Source organism: Pinus tabuliformis, chromosome 6 (assembly GCF_031772625.1).
Source record: "Pinus tabuliformis cultivar Carrire ecotype Pingquan chromosome 6, CPIR1, whole genome shotgun sequence".
NCBI lineage: Eukaryota > Viridiplantae > Streptophyta > Pinopsida > Pinales > Pinaceae > Pinus > Pinus tabuliformis.
Genome location: NC_142292.1, coordinates 756,533,313 through 756,556,341, shown reverse-complemented (window position 1 = coordinate 756,556,341; position 23,029 = coordinate 756,533,313). Strand labels below are relative to the sequence as shown.

Genomic DNA, 23,029 nt, shown 5'->3' with positions numbered 1-23,029 from the left:
CTTGTTGACGGTGTCAAGTGATGACTATTATGTTGTGCTTGAATAGTTGTAAGAAGATTCACCATTGAGGAATTTCTTGCTACGGTCAAATCCTCTTTGTCTACTTGTGGTATACTTGCTTTTACATTGATTTTCTTCTCCAGACTTCCATCCCATGCTTCGTCTTCTATGAATTTCACATCTATTTTTATTATGACCTTATTGGTTAATGGATTGTAGAGATTGTATGCCTTGGATTTATCACTATATCCAACAAATATGCATTACCCCTCTTGTTGTACAACTTCCTTCTCGATTCATCTAGGACATGACCATATGACGCACATCCAAACACTCTCATATGAGTTCACTCCATACTTCTTCAAGAATCAGACTCTTGACACTTTTTGTTGGACACCTATTTATAATTTATGTTGCGTAGGAGACAACTTCAGTCTAATCATCATTTGGAAAGCTCTTTTCCTTCAACATACTTCTTGCCATTTCCATAATCATCAATTCTCAAAACTTTGATATAGTTTTCACTTTTCTTCTCAACAAGAGCTTTGTATTGACGGAAGCGCTCAAACAATTTACTTTCCTACCTTAAGAAGTAGACACATGTCTTCCTTGTGTAGTCATCTATAAATGTCACAAAACATTAGTTCCAACCAATGAATGGTGTTTCGATTGGTCCACATAAATATGAATGGACAATTTCCAAGGGTGCCTTTGCCCTTATTGACTTTCCTACTGGAAATGAATATCTATGTTGTTTGATCAAGATGCATCCTTCACATATTTTTTCATGTTTTTCTATGAGTGGAAATCCCTTCACCATGTGTTTCCTATGCAACAAATTTAGACCTCTGAAGTTAAGTTAAGATGTTCAAATCTTAGATTCCATAACCAATTTTCATCTCTAATGTCTACTTGAAAGTTTGTTTCTATGACGCCTACACCCTTTCTTCCATCTTCTTGTGAATTGACTGAAAATTGTGCTTGTGCACCTTCTTCCTTCAAATTTGTTTTTATCTTGAGGGGAAGCATTTTGTTACTTGTGATTTGAATTTTTAGAATTATCTACTTTCTTGGAAAATTTTCCAAGATTGTGCATTCTATATTCTTGAAAAATACATTGGATCCCTTTTGCATGAATCATCCAATGCTTATCAAATTGTTCTTTAATCAAGGAACAAAATATACATCTGAGATATACTTCTTCTCCCCCTTCTTAGTTAGAATATTGAATCTTCCTTTTCCCATCAATGACACTTTATTATCAGTCCCTAAGGTCACTTCAGATTTTACACCTTCATTAAAATTAGAAAAAATTTCTATGTTTCTTAACATATGGTTTCTAAACCTTGAATCTAGAGACCGTACATCTTTTTGTTTCCCTTGTGATACATTGCAAGGTAAAAACATGTTGTCTTGGTTTTGATTTTCTTTTGTGAAATTTTCATTTTGTTTATTACTAAGATCATGTTTCTTATTTCTAAATTCATTTTCATAATGTCCATACTTCTTACAATAATGACATTCAACTTGAGATTTATCATACCTTTCACCTTGTTCTTGATTTTGGATGGGACTTTGACATGTATTTTGATCTCTTCCTCTTCCACTTAAGCTTGAAGGGATGCCTCTTCCACCTCTATATGGGATTTTTCCTCTTCATCTAGCATTTGATCTTCTTCTGCCTTTACATTGACCAATTGAGACTTGTGTCTTGAAGGCATGGTCCATTGAAGTATTTGATCTTTTATCCAACCTATGTTCATGAGAAATTAGTGATGCATGAAGCTCATCCACTGAGAATTTTGAGAAACGCTTTGTCTCTTCTATGACCACAACAATCCAGTCAAATCTTGATGGTAAACTCCTTAAATTTTTCTCAAATATCCTCCTTTCTTCAAGTGTCTCACCATGAGACCTAATTTGAGCAACCTATCCAATTACTTGTGCGAAAAATAAGTCTTTTGTGCCAGACTCCTTCATGCAAATGGTTTCAAAATCTTTTCTTAACATTTGTAGTTTTGTTGTCTTCACATTTTCCATACCTTGATAGCCTACCTCCATAATATCCCAAGCTTGTTATTTACACTTTATTGTTGCTGCAATCTTTAGAAAAATGGTCTCATGCTGTATCTCAACATGTATTTTTCTACTTGTGTCAAACCATTATATGTTGTTGTATATGCTAGTTCTTGGAACCCATTTTCCACTAAATTCCAAATATCTCAAGAAGAAAATAAATTCTTCATTGTAATAGTCCAATTGTCATAATATTTACTATTAAAGTTAGGTATTTGAGTATTAGTAAAGCTTGTCCTTGGTGTTTCCATCTTTAACTATTAAATTCTTTTTATCCTTGTTGGTAAAAATTACTTTGGCGATTTTGCCTTCAAACAACCTCTGACTGTTGCTAAATCCTTTCTTCTTGGACTTGGCTCACTGTTAAATGTTCCCTGCTCTGATTCCAAGTGAAAGTTGAGAGAAAGGAAATACCTTATGAGACCGCCGTGTATGGGAAATAAAAGTTTTTACTTGTAATAAAAACACAGAGTTAAAAACTCAACAAATTATGCGCAGTAAGAATAGAAAGTAGAATAAAGTAGACAAAGTAATGCATGGTAAGGTAAAAAAACTAATTTTTTTAGAATGTGAGTGCAAGAAAATACCTTGGATTATACTTCATAAAGACAATAAAAACATTTTGAAATGGAAACAGGAGACTTCAACTCCATTCACCATTGTAAACTTGAAATTTTAAAGAGATTTACAAGTCTCTCAATTTTTCCGAGTAACTTACTATAAAACACACTAAGCGGTTCACTTTATGTGCCCACGACTTTTTTCTCCAACATAACTGCTCTAGGAATTTGAATGAGTTAACTAGAAACCTAAAACTTTATGGTATAAATCAATAACCTACATTACGACATTAATTTCTTGGTAGGAAAAATATTGAAACTAATCATTGTGTAGTACATCCTGGTAATTACAATTTACCAACATTGAGATGATTTTTATCTCATCTTAGTTGGCTGGTGTTTTGCAGGAGCATAGGACTAGTAAGTGTTGGAAGTTTGACAACTAATTATGTAAATTTGGGTAAAATGTATTAATTAATAACAAGTTAGTTTTATATCGAAGCATCAGTTATGTAACTGAGGAGGCTCCTATAAAACTGATGAATGCCCAAACTATTGTATGGAGAATCATTATTGAATGAATAGAGATTCCAATCCCTTGCCCCGTGGATGTTTCCTTGACACGCTGTCAAGGTGTTACCATGTAAATCCTATGTTATTTGTTGTATGTTTGCATTCGGTTTTCCTGTTGGTTACATTCTTTTCTTGGTTAATCTATAACTGCAAATACCTTCTTTATTTCTTGATCAGTAACTCATTCATCTAAAAACAACAAATGGTATCAGAGCGAGTTGAATTTAGTGAGTGAGTTGAGTCTAGAGTCCAGGAGTGTTGTCCAGAGGCTGCGTGCATGTGGCAACAAGGCAACGTCAAGGAGGGTTCAGGAGATGTCATGGAGATAAATGGTGGGTGCGTGAAGACTAGAGCCAGTGGATGCATGAAGCCAGAGCCTGTGTCTCTCCAACACCGAAGCAGAGCCATCGTCGAGTGCTAAAAGACAAATTTCGATGAGTGCCACATATTAAAAAAAGGCCAGAGCCATTGTTGCGTGAAAGGGAGGAAGCCGTGAAAGCTGTTGTCAAACCCTCTGCTTGTGCATGTATTCTCTGCGTGAAGAAGGGAGGTTTTCCATTGAAGTGCATACTAGAGAAGACCCTCTGCCTTGCGTGCTGCCAGAGCCTGATAAACAGATATGGATTTAGGTATTTTTTGTTAAGTTTGAGAGAAATTTTGTTTTAGAATTTTTTTTCCAAAAACTTGTGAAAAATAAAGGGGTGGATGTATTTAAATTGAAGGAAAGGAAAAAAAGGGGTTTTTTAATTTTCATTAAATTGAAGGAAAGAAAAACAAAGGTATTTGAAGAAAAAAGAATCTGTTGAAGGGTTGCTTGGAAAAATCTGTTGAAGGGTTGTTTTTTTTTTATTTGAAACAAAGGGGAATTAACCCTAGTTAAAAGACTAAAACCCTAGGAGGAAAAAAAATGGCCAAGATGTCGAATGCAAAATTCGAGTTGGAGAAATTCACCAGCAAGAGAAATTTTTCTCTTTGGAAACTGAAAGTTAGGGATCTTCTTGTGCAATAAGGGTTGCACAAGGCATTGGATGGGGAAACTAAGAAACCTGCAACCATGACTAATTTGGGCTGGGAGGACTTGGATGCTCGAGCTCTCAATACCATCAAGTTATGCCTGGCGGATGAAGTTCTCTTCAACATTGTTGAAGAGAGTACAACTTTATGTTTATGGGAAAAAAACTAGAAAAACTCTATATGACAAAGTCGTTAACCAATAGAATTGATCTGAAAAGACAATTGTACAGTCTTCGAATGAAAGAGGGTTCAAAAGTTGCAGAACATTTGAATGTTTTTAATACACTTATATGCCAATTAATAGATATGGAAGTTAAAATTCAGTAAGAAGGTAAAGCCATAACCTTGCTGTGTTCTTTGCCTGAATCATGGGATCACTTCGTAACTTCAATCAACTTGAGCACTACTGATTCTTTGAAGTTTTAATCAGTCATGGGAGCTTTCTTGTTTGAAGAAGTACGAAGGAAATCCAGTACTGAAATAGCTGCATCAGAAGCCATGATAGCTAGAGGATGGTCAAAGGAAAGAGGAGAAAAAACAAGGGGGTCTTCCAGATCTAAATCGAAGGGAAAGAAGTGTAAGGAAAAATGTTGGCACTGCAATAAAATTGGACACCTGAAGAAAGACTATTGGAAACGAAAAGAATCTGATAACCCGAAGAAGGAAGCGAATCAGGTCAATTCAGGTATGATAGATGAAGTTTTATCTGCTAAAGAATTATGTATGATAGATGAAACTTCACCTGAATTTAATTTCTTTCAGGGTTTAGAAAGTTGGTTGTTAGACTCTGGTGCTTCTCATCACATGTGTCCACAGAGAAATTGGTTTACTTCGTATGAAAATGTAAATGGTAGTTCTGTGTTTATGGGTAATAGTGTATCATGTAAGAATGTTGGGATGGGAAATATCATAATTAAAATGTATGATAACACAATTAGAACATTAAATAGTGTTAGACATGTACCTGATTTGAAGAAAAATTTGATTTCTTTGTGAGTGTTGTATTTGGATGGTTATAAGTTTACAGGTCAGAATGGTGTGCTGAAAGTATTTAAAGGCACCCTAGTTGTTATGAAAGCAGAAAAGGTTGAAAATCTCTACAGACTCAAAGGAAGTACTCAGATCAGTGAAGCAGCAGTTGCGTCAGAAAAACAAGAAACAGGTACTCGTCTATGGCATCAGTGATTGGGTCATATGAGTGAGAAGGGTCTTCAGATACTGATGAACTATAAATCTCTTCCCGATCTGAAATCTTTAAAGTTAGATTTTTGTAAACATTGTGTGTATGGAAAGCAGTATAACCAGAAATTTAAAACTGAAAATCATAACAGTAAAGATATTTTAGACTATATTCATTCTAATATGTGGGGACCATCTCTTGTTGTATCATATGGAGGTGCTCTTTATTTTTTAACGTATATTGATGATTTCTCCCATAAAGTTTGGGTTTTTATGCTAAAAGGAAAGCTGAGGTATTCAATTTCTTTAAACAATTTAAAGCAATGGTAGAGAAAAGAACAGGCAAATCAATTAAATGTTTAAGATCCGACAATGGTAGTGAATTCACTTCAATAGAATTTGAACAATACTGTATGGATGAAGGAATTATTAGACACAAAATTATTGTTTATACTCCTCAACAAAATGATGTTGTTGAACGTATGAATCAAACTCTTATGGAAAGAGCCAGACGCATGATCAACAATGCTAACTTGCAAAACGAGTTGTGGGCAGAAGCAGTATCCACTGCTTGTTATTTAGTTAACAGATCACCTTGAGTAGCAATTAATTTTAAAATTCTTGAAGAAGTTTGGAGAAGTCAGTCTTGTGATTATTCACATTTGAGGATATTTGGATCTGATGCTTATTCTCTTATTCTTAAAAAATCAGCGTTCAAAATTAGATCAAAAATCAAAATTTTATGTCTTTGTTGGGTATGACTATGCAGTGAAAGGATACAGGTTGTGGGATCCTACATTATGGAAGACAGTCATTAGTAGAGATGCAACATTTCATGAATATTCTCTTTTAAAATCAAATGTTCAAAGAATTAAACAGCAACAGGTATCGCCAAATCAAGAAGTTTAGTTGGAGGCTAGACCTTTTGATGACAGTCAAAAGGAAGGAGAGACTTCTGGAGAAAAGGGTGTTGAAGATACAACGGAAGCTGTTGAAGTTTCTGAACTGGTTCAATTTTCTGAATCAATTCAGCAACCAGTCACTTTAAGAAGGTCTACAAGGGAAAGAAAAACTCCCAAAAGGTATGAAGATTATACTTCATCTTTTGCTTTGATTATTGAAGATTGGGAACCTTTTTCTTATCAGGAAGCAGTAGATGATGCATATAGCGTAAAATGGAAAATGGCTATGAAAGAAGAAATGGATTCCTTAGCCAAAAAAAATACCTAGGATCTTGTAGAACTTCCTGAAGGGAGAAGTGTTGTTGGATGCAAGTGGGTCTTCAAACTGAAACGGAAAGGTAATGGAAGTATCGAAAGGTATAAGGCAAGACTGGTAGCAAAAAGATGTTATCAGGTTCAAGGTATCAACTTTCATGAGATTTTTTCTCCAATTGTAGAACTTGTTTCTATTTGTATTATGTTGGCACTAACTGTGTTACTTAACCTTGAGTTAGAACAGTTTGATGTTAAAACAAATTTTCTACATGGTGATTTGAATGAAGAGATATATATGGAACAACCAGAAGGTTTGTATAAGGTCACAATAGAATATTAGTTTGCAAGCTCAGGAAATCGTTGTATGGTCCGAGGCAGTCTCCCAGACAATGGTACAAGAAGTTTGATTCCTTCATGGTGAGCTAGAACTTTATTAGAAGTGAGTATGATCATTTTGTATACTTCAAAAGTTTCAATAGTATATTCATTATCCTAGCTTTGTATGTTGACAATATGCTTATTGCAAGCAAATGCATGGAAGAGATCAACAGGTTAAAGGCTCAGCTTTCTAGGACGTTTGATGTGAAGGATCTTGGATCAGAAAAACATATCTTAGGCATGGATATACACAGAGACAGGAAAAATGGTAAGCTTTGGTTATCAAAACAGAAGTATGTGGAGAAAGTACTTGAAAAGTTCTGCATGAATAATGTGAAACCTGCTAATGTTCCATTAACTTCCCATTTTAAGATTTCTTCGGTTTTGAGTCCTAGAACTGATGAAGTATATGTCTCATCTACCATATGAAAATGTTATAGGAAACTTAATGTATGTGATGGTATCTATAAGACCTGACATTTCACATGCAATTGGAGTTGTCAGCAGGTTCATGGAAAATCTAGGTGAAGAACATTGGTGAGTACTGAAATGGGTGCTTCGATATCTAAGAGGCACAAGTGACCATTGCATCATCTTTAGTGGTAGTGAAGGATCAGTCTACGAATATCTAGATGTTGATTATGCAGGTGATTTGGACAAAAGAAGATCTACTACAGGTTATGTCTTTACTCTTGCAGGTGGAGCAATTAGTTGGATGTTAAAGCTTTAAGAGACAGTCCCATTGTCCATTACCGAAGTAGAATATATAGCTACTTCAGATGCCAGTAAAGAAGAAATTTGGTTAAAGGGTCTACTTGATGAGATTGGAAGGACGCAGGAGAAAGTGAATGTACTTTGTGATAGTCAAAGTACTATTCATTTGGCTACAAATCCTGCTTATCATAGTAGAACCAAGCACATTGATGTACGGTATCATTTTCTGAGACATGTGATCGATGGTGGAAAAGTAGCTCTTCAAAAGGTCCATAAGCGAGAGAATTGTGCAAACATATTCAGAAAGCCAGTTATAGTAGAGAATTTGCGATGGTGTTTGGCTTCTCTTGGCTTGTAGAAAGATGATGAATGGGCATGGGCAAGGTATTAGGAAAATTGTTGTCAAGGTGGAGTTTGTTGGAAGTTTGACAAATAATTATGTAAATTTGGGTAAAATGTATTAATTATTAACAAGTTAGTTTTATATTGAAGCATCAGTTATGTAACTGAGGAGGCTCATATAAAACTGAGTAATGCCCAAACTATTATATGGAGAATCATTATTTATTGAATAGAGATTCCAATCTCTTGCCCCGTGAATGTTTCCTTGACGCCCTATCAAGGTTTTACCACGTAAATCTTGTGTTATTTCTTGTATGTTTGCATTCATTTTTCCTGTCGCTTAAATTCTTTTCTTGGTTAATCTATAACTACAAATACCTTCTTTCTTTCTTTATCAGTAACTCATTCATCTAAAAACAACAGTAAGCTACACAGAAGTTTCATTTACATTCTCGTCTTAAAGCCTCAAAACAAAAACTACACCCTACAACAAAAATCTACTTGTCTGATTTGCTTTGTATTGTGGTTATGGTTGCTCTAAGTTTAGTAAATGTCGTGGGTGTGGTTACTTCCCACCATTGGAAAAGGGAACATTGGAAATACAACGGCTAACCCTAAAAATGTGTTATGATTGCACACTTGTCATCCAAACGTGATTATTTTAGAGATAGAGTACTATTAAACATGTGTAGCAAGAGAAAATTGTTTTAATGTCAAGAAACCAATGGGGCCAATAGAAAAACATAGGTGACACTTCGTTTAGCAGAATTTTCTTATGAGGGCATAGCTCTGGGGATTTCTCTTTATAAATACAAGTTAGCCTTTGAATTGGCTTGATTTGCAACAGAGTTGGGTTCTTTCCAAGTTCAAGAAGGATGAGAGTGATTGCTGATTATAAAGTTTGGATCTAGAGATTTCTTAGAGATGAGAGCCAATGAGTAAAGTAAGGAATAAGCAAACTAGGAACCAAAAACGGAAATTATAACCAAATTACAATTAATAATTACAACTAGTTCTAGAATAAGAGTTTTAATCATAGCTAGAGTTAATTTCCAAATAAATAGACAAAAGGCACATTAATCTAGATTAGTTTCCTCTATACTGACTGAGACCAAGGATAATCTCCATAAAGGGGTATAAACAAAGTACCTACAAGAGAAACTAGGTAACTAAATAATATACCAACAAAATTTAGATGAAAAAGTAAATAAAACATAAAAATAAAAAATATAGAAAATAATAATAATAATTCAAAAAAAACTTATAATAATCCAAAGAAAAAATTATAATAATCCAAAGAAAAACTAAGGAATGAGAAAGTAAAGGTAAAAATGTTGCCTTTCACTTTACCTTCTCCCTATTTCTTTCGGATTTCCCTTTCAAAGCTGGGTCTTTTGACTAGGAAGACAGAAGCCATAGAAATCCTTGTGCATTGGGGAAAGGTGAGAAATGTACGAATGACATCTTGTAATTTTTAATGACGATATGATTGTACTTTGTATATTATGTGGTTCAATTTAATTTAAATTATTAAAAATAAACATTAAAACCGAAGGTGTAAGGGACGCTCATTAAGTTTTTTAAATTGAAAATAATTGTACTTATAAATTAATTATATATTAAAATATGTGAGAAAGGCACGAATTACATCTTTTAATGTTTATTGACGATATGATTGTACTTTGTATATTAAATTTAAATTATTAAAAATAGACATTAGAACTAAAGGTGTAAGGGACGCTCATAAGTTTTTTAAATTGAAAATAATTGTACTTATAAATTAATTATATATCAAAACATATTTAAGATTATAATTATAATTATAATAAATCATATTTTTAAATTAAGTATATTTAATATTTCTATATATTTGATAAATATATTGAATAAACAATTATTCATGTATTAATCAGTTTTTGCAATTTTAATTTTTTTATAATTTATTATTTCTTGTAGTAGTTTAGTTATAAATAATTTCTTAAAAATATTTAAAATATAAAAGATAAATATAATTTTAGGATATCATAAGTGTACATAGACATTCAAGCTTTAAGTCTTAATGTAGTAACAATCTTAGGTTAGATATTTGAAAAGATAACAAATTGAATATAAGAAGATTAAAATTCAGAACACAATGATTGCATCTTATGCAATTATTAGGACAATTTGTTCAACAATGAAGCAAAGAAAATATCAAAGAGCCTTTTAGTTTTCACAAATTACTTACAACTTAAGACAACTTATACAAGCATTCACTTAAAAATTAACTATCTGATTACTACATTCCCTCGACCTCCTTTCGTGTGTAGCATTTTGAAGTGTTACCCAACGGTTAATAACTTCAATGCGTTTATGCATAAAACTTATACAAGCATTCACATAACAATTAACCATCTGATTATTACATTCCCTCGACCATAAATGAAACGGTCACCTCCTTTTGTGCGTAGCATTTTGAAGTGTTACCCAACGGTGAACAACTTCAATGCAGTTATGCATACATTAGAACCGCACAAAAGGTCCTATATATATTGCTATGAAGAAAAAACAACCAAGCTCTTGCAAGCATGGCTTGACACAAAAAAGGATGTAATGATCTGCAATAGACTATAGATCTTCTAAGTTAGAAATATTGATCTCTGTGGTTGTTGAATCCCATGTAATAAGAAAGGAACCATCCATATGTGAATGTCCCACTAATAAAGTATTTTCAATATAGTTTAGAGGTGAAGATAAGGAAATTTAAATCTGTACTCGTCATCTGCATAAATATGGCAGCCTGTGATTATAATGTCACACACCGTGACTTGAATATGGCTACCTGTGGTTACGATGTCACATCCCATGACAAAGTTTATCAAATTTTATAGTCACAGCAGTTGTCAATTGTGTAGAAAATCTTATAAAGCGTTAACGGTAATTCAATATGCTCTGAAAGAAAAATAATCAATATAGTACACTATGCAGTTGAGTGTTCCCAACATTGAAGTAGCGAGAAATTAGCCCAACTCTAGCTAAACGTCAACCAATGCTGCTTTGCATTGTACAATATAGTCAGGAATGTCGTTAGGTGAATTCTATAATGCAAATTATCATATGCACATCTTGTAAGTGTTGAATTTATGTTCCAACTTCTAGGTCATATGCAAATCATTCCACTTGAAGATATGTGTTCTAATGGGTACATGGTCACACCACGAACATAATGTAGGTGCTCCACGGCAACCTTTCTAACACCTGAACAGTTTGTCAACATTCTATTCGAACTATGTTTCCAAACAGGGCAAGCTGCCAGAGTTGTTCCGTGCGTTGATCAGCCTTATTGTGTTAAGGGTAATGTTGCAGTTACAGAAATAAAACAAAAATTACCTATATGGTATAAAATAAGATAGACAACATTGAAATATGAAATTTCTGACCTGAAATATGTAGTCTTCAAGTGACGATCTTCGTGGAAATCCATTGATTGGTAATTGTTGTGGCAATTATTAAAAAATCACATGTTTGGAATCTTGATTATTGCAAAAATGGATAACAGACATAATTTTTTCAATTATGATTGCTAAGAACATTTTGGAGACTCCCTTGATGCGTTTATGACATTCGCATTTTTTAGGAGTGATGATGAGGATGATGAGTATGGTGAGATTCCTGAAGATCTTGTGTGGCAGATTTTGAGACCAGCAGAAGAATACTTTTAGGAAAAATTTAGCTTAGTTAATGATCCTGGATACGATTTCAATGATTTCAATGGGATTCATCCTGTTGGTTATAGCTCCCAAAATTCCATGCACGAAGGATTCTTGGAAACATGTCTGAGTAGTTAAACCGAATCCTCGGTAACATGGCCGAGTAGTTAAACCGAAAAATCCGATGAGCATGTTGAGGCAATGAACCTCCCTTTAAAAACTTGTAACCAGGAAGAAAGCCAACACTCAAGGGTGCCAGAAAGGTCTGGAGAAGAATTAGAGGGAATGGACAATGCCCATGAATGTAATGATGAAGCATCTATGTCTGAGACACCGTGTCCATATTTAAAGCAACCGGTGGACATAGAGAAAATCGTTGATATATGGATTCCTAACTTCCTATGACCTGATTTCATGCCAGACCATTCCCATTCTCTTCAACGATGTATAATACAAATTCAATCTAAAACACACCAGTGTTTATCATTGTTCTCTACTTTCAAGTCATTCTTACAGAAATGATCTTCTCTTGAATTCTATGTATCCTGCAATCTTTGCTAAAGCTAATGATATCCACTGGTGAAAGACCGAATTCCTTCACCAACTCTTCAACTCATTGACGAAAATGGGAAGTTGCACGCTATCACTGAAACTCGTAATGCTTTCTGCTCCACCAGTCCGCACAGGTCGATAGAGTCATGATTAGTAGAAGTATAATGCAGCTTGGTCAGATGAGTGATGGTTCTGGTCCTTAAATCTAATGTTGCCCGGTGAAATAAGTGATGCTTTTAGTATAAAATTTCTCTGCCACACCGTTTCTCAAATGAAAATGGATCAGGGAGACCCAAAAGTGAGCTGGATTGTAACTCTACACCACACTTGTCTCTGGTCCCATCAAAACCCCATTTCAAACCTGACTTTGAACATAAACTAGTTCCTACTTACCAGATCAGTCCATCCTCGATCTAGCAATGCGCTTAATGTATCAGAATGGATTTCATTTCCCAAAAGAATCGAATCCCTTTGCAACTGAAAAAATAAACAGAAATACTTGGACCCTCTTACCTTTCACGCAGGGTCTCCAGATCTCTGAGTGGATCCCTAATCAACAAAATTTTTGGTTCAGTTACACCCAGATGGCGATTTCCATAAAACGGAAGTTAACAAACAACACGCAGACTCTGTGTTTAACCCATGACAGGTTCCTCTAATACAGCACAGAGAACTTGAGTCATATCAATCACAACGATTTCAATTCCACGAGGTCAGTTACACGATGATTCAAACTGTAACAAAAATGCAACAGGGCATTGAAAAAGAGGGATAATACACCACAAACGCAGGCAGGGAACTGAGAAATAGCTAATGCACGCAGGGAACTTAGAAAGTGTGTTCATCGTGTGCCATGGAATTAGGGATTTGTTAGCCATGCAGTTGAAAAAATTTTGGAGCACCCAAAATTCAGTGACTGCGAATAATACTTACCAAGTTTGAATTAGAATTCAGATTCTAGTTCGATACTGTACGGAAATAATTCGATTAAAAAAATTTCAATTCAAACAAAATTTACTCATATGTTGCAAAAAAAATTCTCTTATGCGTTTCAAAATATACCAAATCTACTTTTTAATTTGAATAAAAGTGCCTATTTCTTTAGCTTCTCTTATTGATTGCTGCCTCTGAATCAGCAGAGAGAGAAATCCATTAATATTCTTTTGAAGATTTAGACCAGGAAAACGCGCTATTAAATCTATTTCTTTCCTTTAAAATCTCCGGCCCATACAATACTGATTTATCCTATAACGAATTGATTCTTTACGAACAATTCAGCCTAATCAAATGAACCAACGAATATTCGATTTCTTTTTACCAATTCGGCCGAATTTGGTACCTGTGCTACAAACGACATGTGTGTCGGCGGTTTTTGTAGGGACACTGAGCGCATAAAAGAATTATGCGCGAAAGCCATGTCCAAAAACCAGATGTCAAATGGAGAGAGAAGGGTGGGCATAAAAAAAATGTGCCAGATGTTACATAGAAATGAGAAATGTAGACAAAAATGCATGGTGGTGCAATCAATTATCATGAAATGCTATCCATTGCAAGCTACATGCATCATTGAGTGATTCCTTAAATATATGAAATTGTAAGATACAATGTCCCTATTAACATTTTCTCGTAGTTCAATTCCTCCCCGGGTTGACTAGTAAAGATTTCTTATACTATATGTGGCACGTTTATCTCCTATATTCTTGCTGTTATACCACGGTTGACTACTAAATATTTGGTATATGATATGTGGTACATTCACGTGCTATATTCTTGTAAATTAATTACAGGCGTAGTATCTCCGGTGCTGGTGTGAGAATTCATTATGGCCATTTGATGATTTTTCTTCGTAATTTCGATATTAATATTTTGAACACAAATAAGCAACAAATATCTATTGTCTTTAGACTAGTCACAGTAGAGATATCATAATAGGATTATTGCAATAACTTAGCTCACTTTCTAATTCTGTCCTCAAAGCAGAACCCATTTGAGATTATGAGACCATTTTCATTCCAAAATTATTTTCCAGAGTCAGGGTTACCCTTCTCAGAGGTTGTACACTATATATCTATCTTACATATCACATCCTGAGGTCGCATGCAGGTCAGATCTACGTAGCGACGCTGTGTGCAGATTCTTGCGGGCAATATACGGGTCTTGCATTGCTTGGTAGGCCACCATGCGTATCCCCGGGGAATGTGCATTGGTTGCGGGGCATTTGCATAAATGTTGGACAATTTGAGTGGTTCTCTGTACCATCAAGTCCCTTATCAAGAGGAGAGGATGTGCATTGGTTGTCGGTCATTTGCATAAATGTTGGACCGGAGGATGTGGAACAGTTGTCGGGTATTTCAATAAATGTTGGACTATTTGAGTGGTTCTCCGCACTTTGAAGTCCATTATCAAAATTTTTGCTATTTTGTTGGTTTTGTCTCATCTGCATAATACACGTGTTTGAGTTTGCCATTTTTTTGAATTTAGTTGTGTTAATGGTTGATTATAATTTTTCCTGATTATTGAAAATGGGAGCATTTCAGAAAAAGTGAATAGAAGATTAGAATAGCTAGTTCCTTCATTGGATAGATAAAAGTCCTATCCAGAAGATATTTGATTTACTTATAAAAGAGATAGAGTGCAATTGCTTTCTAGTTGTTGGATGCTTACTAATATCTATCTTGTTTTCAGATATAACGATAAAAGTATTCTTTCTTGCAGTGAAAGAGGTCTGCAGAGGGCTTCACAACCAATTCTGAAGTTAGAGAGTTCAACCTCAAAAACAAAAATCATTTCCATAGATAATTTGTGTTGGCGACACAAATAGAATATAGGTCTCTAAATCAATTTTGAAAATGTAATTCAAAATAGTTATAATTATGAAAATTTTAAGCTTCTTCCGAATGTAAAGGCTCAATGAACAAATTGTGGATTAATACTTGAAGAGCATTATCTATAAAAACACATTCAACCTCGCCTACAGAGAGATAGCAGTTCGTCCTGTATCACGACTCTTTAAAGTAAGCCACCTTCTGCATTTCTATCAAATTTATTATTTTGACTTATATACTAATACATCTATAACTATACGATTTGTCCATCCTAATGGGTGAAGTCATTTTTATAAGAAGAGAGAAGTCTTATTGTCCAATATAATGGATTAAGTCATTTTAGAAGAGGATAGAAATTTTATTGTATATATAAATTAATTTTATTTGTTCGATATAATGGTTAAAACATTTAGAGAAGAGAGATGTGCTTTGGTTGGCGGGCATTTGCATCCATATTGGATCGCAGGATGTACAACGGTTGCCTTGCATTTCCATAAAGGTTGGAATATTTGAGTGGTTCTCTTCACTATCAAGTCCATAATCAAGTAATTTGCTATTTTGATGGTTTTATGGCATCTTCATAATAGACATATATGTTTGAGTTTGCCACTTTTTTTTAATTTGTTTGTTTTAATGGTTGATTACAATTTTTCATGATAATTGAAAATGAAAGCATTTCAGAAGAACCGAATAGACAATTAGAATAGCTAGTTGCTTTATTGGATAGATAGAAATATTATCAAGAAGATATTTGGTTTACTTATACAGATATCGGGTGCAATTGCCTTCTAGTTGTTGGATAGTTATTCATATCTATTTTGGTTTTAGAGATAACGATAAGAGTATCTTTTCTTGCAGTGAAAGGGGTCTGCATGGCGCTTCAAAATCAATTCCGAAGGTAGAATTCAACCTCAAAAACAAAATTCATTTTCATAAATAATTTGAAATAAGTTGTGTTGGCAAAACAGATAGAATAGAAGTCTCTAAATCAATGTTGAAAATGTAATTCAAGGTAAGTATTAACTGTAAAAAATTTAAGCTTCTTCCAAATCTAAAAGCTTAGTGAGAAAATATGTGTGGATTAATACATAAAGATAATTATATAAAAATATGTTCAACCTCTCCTACAGACAGATGAGCAGTTCCTCCTCTAACACGACTCTTTAAAGTAAGCCACATTATGTATTTTTATCAAATTTATTATTTTGACTTACATACTAATACATCTATAACTATATTATTTATCCCACATAATGGGTTAACTCATTTTAAGAAGAGGAGACAAACCTTACATTATACTGGTTAAGTCATTTTAGAAGATGGTAGAAATATTATTGTATATATAAGTCAATTTTATTTGTTCTATATAATGTGTTAAAGCATTTCGGAAATTATAAAAAGGTCGAATACAGAGCATAAATTTATAATTACGTTCGCTGATTATATAGATGTGTGGGTATCTCTATTTTGACATGGGATTGTCAGTTAGCTTTGAGATGTAATCGATTCAGTGGGAAGCTCCAACGGAGCAATTTGATGCCTCCTGCTAGTTTAATAAAAATCTCCAAGGAAATAAATTTCATAGTTTTACCAGGTCGGTGTGAGTAATCACAACACATATCCATACATAGAAAGGATTCAATGAACTGAAAACCAGGAAAACTGATCAACCATCCACCTAAGCAATTTCGATAAAGTCTGAGAAGTTACTTATTATTATTTGAGTATTATTTATATATATTAAGGCACTGCGACATCTTAATTTTTCACAGTCAAGGTACTAATTCTATCTAAATCTCGAAGAAAATTGTCTTGTTATATACAAGGAAGAGCAAATAGAAAACCTTATGACTGTAAATAGCATTTCATTAGTATGGAAGCTATAGAGTTCGACACATGACCTTAATATTACGGAAGCCCTCTGAAAGTCTGTGACATTTCTGAAGGCGCCTAATAGAGAGGAACTCCAAACAGTTTTGGCGGGCTCGTACTGACCTCCTTGGCAACATCTTCAGTGGAACTACAGGGACTCACGTTGTGGATACTTCTGTCCACGTCGGCCAGAGAAGTACCCCTGCTATTTTGCAGAATAAAGAGCGTGATGTCTCTGCTGCATATACTCTTCAGGTGGGCAATCTCTGATAAGAGCAAGGAATTTTTTTTCTTTAATGCCTCGCTCTCCTCGGCAAGAGAAGTGGCCGCTGTAGAAATGTCAGAGTGTTGTGTCGGTGAAATAGGTGGGAATAATGAGTAGTTACTATATTCCATCTGCGCCGAGGATGTGGAGGGTTTTCTTCTCTGGATATGAGGGAGCAGATGCTTCTGGCCCTTCCTGAATAACTCGTTCGCAAACTCGCAACGCCCCCGAACTATTTTTCGAAATCCCTACATCATCAAACCCTTACGTACATTAACACTTTTATATTATCTTTTTCCTTAGCATCTGAAATTTATTTGGATTGTAGATTCTGAAAAGAAAATATATAGAAATTAACTCAAAAAACAAATCTCCTTTAACTTACTACAAAATTTGAAAAGCAAAAATATCTCAAATTTAACTAGATTGTATATTGTGAGAGATTTTTCAGCAAAAATTACATGGAGTATCATTTGTCTAGGCGTTTCGGACCAACTAGTGTGGTTCATCGTCAGGACAAGTTGAACCACACTAGTTGGTTCGAAACGCGACAAATGATACTCCATGTAATTTTCGCTGAAAAATCTCTCACAATCTTGATATGGATCACAGAAGCCTGAACTCTATAGATTGTATATTTTGAAAATATATCTCAAACTTAACTCTTAGCATATTTTAAAAACATATCTCAAATTTAACTAGATTGCATATTTTCAAAAAATATCTCAATTTGCATATTTTGAAACGATATCTCTAAAAATTTCAACAACAGATAGATTATGCTTAAAAATAAAGAACGCTTACATAAGTATTCAGCTGCCTAACAAAGCTTGAGAAATTGGTGTGGTTGAAGTAACTTGGCAGCACGGAAGCAGAAAACTCTTTTGGGCACCATACAACAAAGGTGTTGTTATTGTCTCCCCAGGAAATGATGTGGTCTGTTGAGGGATCGTCCACTAAACGATATGTCTTCACCAGAAAAGGAGCGGCCACAAGCCTTGCTGCATCCCTAGCTATCCTGCACCTTGCATCACTGACAACTCCTCCCTCTCCCATTAGGGCTTATCTGTAACCGAACTGTAACGGCGTTTGCAGCTTGTTCGTTTGCAGCAGCCTACGCTAACAAAATTTATAGGGCGTAAGATTAGTGGATGTGTAATGTGAGATAAATAAGTCAACTGTGCGTGCATAATTTCTACTTCGTTCCCACCGAAGCTTCCATCTGAGATGAGAAATAGGGAAGAATTCAAGTGATGGCCGCAGACAAATTTGCCATTGTGACTGTACAACTGCAATCACAATCACAACAACTGTCAGACTGCTCTGGCAGGAGCCCATCCTTGTCAAAGGCGCATTGGAGTCAACTGGCTTCCATTTTCAAAGGCGCACTGGAGTCAACTGGCCTTCCTCTTGTGGCCGTTGTAGCACGCTTGGGTTTTGATGGTTACAGTTTTTCTCCTTTGGAATTTTCTATTAATTATAAGACGAGACGTTGCAGCTACGCTTAAATTTCGATGGTCGCAGTTTTCTTCTATTGATTTTTTTAAAATATTAATTATAAGAAATTACGATGTGTTCAGGTACACGAATCATACAATATTCGGGGTGATCAATGTCAACGGTGATATACCGTTGGAAAGAAAAATGGTAGAAAATGGGAATTTTTACTAAAATTTATATTTTTATAAACTTTTTTATAAGTAAATTTTCTTTTACTAAATTAGGTCGAGGGATGTCCAGGTCAACATGTCCCTTTGCAAAGTTAGGCCAAGCTGGAGATGTCCATGTCGACCTCATCTTCTAAGTCAACGTGTTGTTTTTCCCACGATTCAATTAAATGTAGCTCCAGGGTTGGAATTTGACGGGCATTTTGCCCGTCATAAGCCTTTTTAAACGTATTTGACGGCTGGAATTTGTCCATGCCCGTTTTGACTGACGTGCCCAGAAGAGGTAAAAACGTTTTTTTGACGTTTCGAATTTTTTCCAAAACGTTCTTATACCTAGGTTACAGGTATAGTTCTGTTTCAGGTATAGTATAGTTCTGTTATAGTATAGTTCCGTATAGTATAGTATAGTTCAGGTATAGTATAGTTCTGTTACAGGTATAGTTCCTCACGTCACCTCAAACCCTGGGCGGAGCCGGAGGCTGTCAAATTAGCATGTGGGAGGAACGAAATTAGCATGTGGGAGCAGCCAATGGCAATAGCCATTTTTTCTCAGTCAGAGATTTAGTTTTTTTTTGTAGAGAATGGGCAATTCCCTTTTAGCCGAAGATTTTTTCTGTGGGAAAATTTGGAATCTTTCCCTGGATGATTTCGGAGATCTGTGCATGCCCATTGCCACTGCATGGTCTCCCTGTCTTTTACCCAACGAATGTGGCCCGTGGGCTTGTTTTCTTTTTACAATCGAGTTCATGATTCACAGTGCACACTCTCTCTCAACGCATTGCCGATTCAAACTTACGCCTGTCGCCCAGCTCAAGATTGGCTCCAGCCTCCAGCCTCCAAGGAAACTGCGAGGATATTACAAATTATGCTTCAAAGTTCAGGTTAGTAATTGATTTTTTATTCTTCAAACACTGTGGGTCTACTGATAAAATTTTAGGAAAACTGATCTGAAATTCTAAACCCAGTCATTTGACAGACAATAGATTACTGATTGTATTTGACATGCAAAAATAAATCATTCTTATTAAATGCATTATGCAGTTTAAATCTCAGACATACTGATTCCGTTAAGTTGAAGATATCCTTCATTTAAATGTTATGACAGAAAAAGTTTTTATTCTTGATCCTTTATCATCTCCAACCAGTGTAAGCAGCTTCTTGTTAGGGCTAAGCTCTACGATCAGCTGCAGTTTTCTCTCTAGCCCTCCCATGTTTCAAGTCTTCCCAAGTCCAACCGATATTCTGCATCCTATGATAGATCATCTGAAATCTCACTCAAGAGTCTAAACATTTCTCTATCAGATTATCATTAATGATAAAATTTTAAAAAAACTGATCTGAAATCCTAAAACCAGTTATCCGATAGAGAAGAGAATCTTAAACATATTTTATAACATGCAAATATAAACCACGTATTATTATTAAATGCAGTATAGATCTCACATACCATGTTTTTGCATCAGTTGAAGACAAATAATTCCCCCATTAAATGGAATGAATCTACAAGGAGCACCTTTATTTAAAATTAAAAGAATATTATATTGTGATATACAATCAAATGGATTTGATACAATGTCTTTGACCCCATACTTTGCTTCAGAAGGGATAAATAAAACATTGATATGCCCGTCAAAATAATGGACAAAGTATGCCTGCTGTCACAAACCCCCTGCTACGCAGATACTCTTTAATCTCAACATATGTTGAAACCTCCATACCATGCCTCCGAGTGAAACATCAACCTATGAAATGCCTTCAACCTACGGTATAAAAATCCAAGCTATAGTGAATGTAGGTGCCCAACAAGGACGGAGTTGAGTTTCAGCCCCACGCTTCAGAAGCTCAAGATCAAAATCAGAATCTGTGAAACTTTAAATTACCTTTATAGTTTGGGGAAATTCTCCTGTGTTCTTTTTCCCCCTCACAGCTTTCAAAGAACAACTAAAATGTGATAAAGGGATTGGGCTTGAAAAAGGAGATGAGCTGCTTCGTATTTCAAGTTTTGTATTGGGAAGCAAAAGTGGTCAAATTAGTTGTACTTGTCCTATCAGGGATTGTGATATACAAAAGAATAAGAAACGGTAAGAGATGTTCCTTTGTACAAATAAGAATTTTGAATTGGGTAATCGAAAGAGGTTAAAGCTCTGATTGGACTAGGAACAAAAGAATAGTAACAAATTTTGAATGAAGTTACTGGGCTAATCTAGATTTCAAAAGAAAATGTATACGAGCCAGCGAGAAAGGCTAAAATATGCAAGACTTGGGAGCAATAATATCTCTGTTATAGACATGGGCATCTATCAAATCCTTCATCACATTGTTCTTCATTTGTTTCCCGTACAGTCCTTTACATATCCGCAGAGCCCGATCCATGGCCTTTCTGTATGGGGTCAATCCTTTAATTATTTTTTTAATTTAATAAAAATTGTAATAATTGATTTTTTCTAACTTAAAAAAATTTATTAATAATAATTATTATTAAAATTATATATTTAAATATAAATATATATATATATATATATATATATATTTTGTTTATAAATAGTATATAGAAAATCATATAATCAACCTAAATTATATTTTGTTTTAGAGAAAATAAGGGGTAGTTCAAAAAATATGGAATAGTTATATATATATATATATGTGAGGATCTAATAAAATGTTGATAATTCTATAAAAAAAATATTTCAAATTTAAGATTACAATTATAGGTAAGATTTAACAATATTATTAAGATGTTGAAATGCTAAGAAAATTTAAAAGTTTAACTATATAGATTAATATTCAAAATCAAAGTTCAAATAAATATTAATGTAGATATAAGGATTTCAACATATAACAACTTCCTTAATTCGATATGCCTTTGTCTTTACTTCTTCTTCAAATAAATATTAATATAGATATGAGGATTTCAATATATAGCAACTTCCTTAATTTGATTACCCTTGTCTTTACTTGTTCTTCTTATTTTTCCATTCGAGTGCTTCCATCCTCTTCTAAGTCTTCACATCTTAGCTCAAACCTCTTCCTTAACCATTGCCCTTGTCTTTACTTGCTCTTCTTATTTTTCCATTGCAATGCTTCCATCCTCATCTATGTCTTCATATTTTGTATCAAACATTATATTAGATAATGTCATAAATTATCTCTGAATTTGCATGGAACTTAGTCTTATTAGGCATCTAAATATTCATGTAGCATAATGTAAATTGTTGGATTTAAATGATAATTTAAATATATGAAATGGATAACTTTGCATGGAACTTAGTCTTATTAGGCATCTAAATATTCATGTAGCATAATGTAAATTGTTGGATTTAAATGATAATTTAAATATATGAAATGGATAACCATCAAGCGTTTTACCTTGGACTGATTATATAATTTAAATGAGCAAATTTCAAATGTTCAACACTTTTTATTGAAACCTCCACAATTGAGTTTTTTCAAATTTTGGTTTTTTTTCTTACGATAAATATATGAAAATTTTCAACATAATTATTTATTGAATGGTAATTTTTTAATCAAAACTTTATTAGTGAAGGGTTAATTTATTATGAGAACATCACTCTTGAAGGGCAAAATTTTTAATATAACGTTTCTTGACGGGAGGCATAAGGACCTAAAACGTAAAAAAAAAAAAAATTATGACGGGTAAAGAGAAATCCAAATTCCAACCCTGTGTAGCTGAAAACGAACCATGCTCTTAATCATTTAAACTAGAAATTGAAATGTATGTAATTTTTATTTTTATTTTTTTCATTTCAGATTTTCGTGAGTCATTGGTTTTTTTAAATTGATTTTTTAATTAATCACATTATTATTCTTATTTGATAGTGAAGTTTGGAATCTTTTAGTGTTGTATCACATTATTCTTGTTTAACAGCGAAGTTTCGAATCTTCTAATGTAGTTCATCCTAAGAGTAAGATAAAAAGTAAATCTATTTTTAAAATTAAATAAGAGAGAAAATTTAGATTAATATTTAATAAAATATTAAAAATAAAAGTAAAAATAAAATAATATTAAATATTAAAAATAAATAAAAATAAAATAAAATAAGATTAATGAAAGTTAATTGCTATGGAAAAAATACTATTGGTTAAAT

General features: G+C 34.0%; 1 protein-coding gene across 1 annotated transcript; it reads right to left on the bottom strand.

Moving 5' to 3' along the window:
• Positions 1 to 16,811: 16,811 nt before the first annotated feature.
• Positions 16,812 to 18,389, bottom strand: LOC149260938 (heat stress transcription factor B-4-like). Its single transcript, XM_089380935.1, has 2 exons — positions 18,061 to 18,389; positions 16,812 to 17,504 (listed from the first exon to the last, which is right to left on the bottom strand). Exons 1-2 carry the CDS (start codon positions 18,310 to 18,312, stop codon positions 17,070 to 17,072), a joined length of 687 nt encoding a protein of 228 aa, XP_089237061.1. The 5' UTR covers positions 18,313 to 18,389; the 3' UTR covers positions 16,812 to 17,069.
• Positions 18,390 to 23,029: the final 4,640 nt, after the last annotated feature.

What these genes read in the sequence shown, in the direction of transcription:
- LOC149260938 (XM_089380935.1), bottom strand. Translation starts at nt 18,312, where the DNA reads ATGGGAGAGGGAGGAGTTGTCAGTGATGCAAGGTGCAGGATAGCTAGG. An exon ending in TTAGGCAGCTGAATACTTAT is followed by an intron (nt 17,505 to 18,060) that starts GTAAGCGTTCTT and finishes TTGATGATGTAG; the next exon opens with GGATTTCGAAAAATAGTTCG.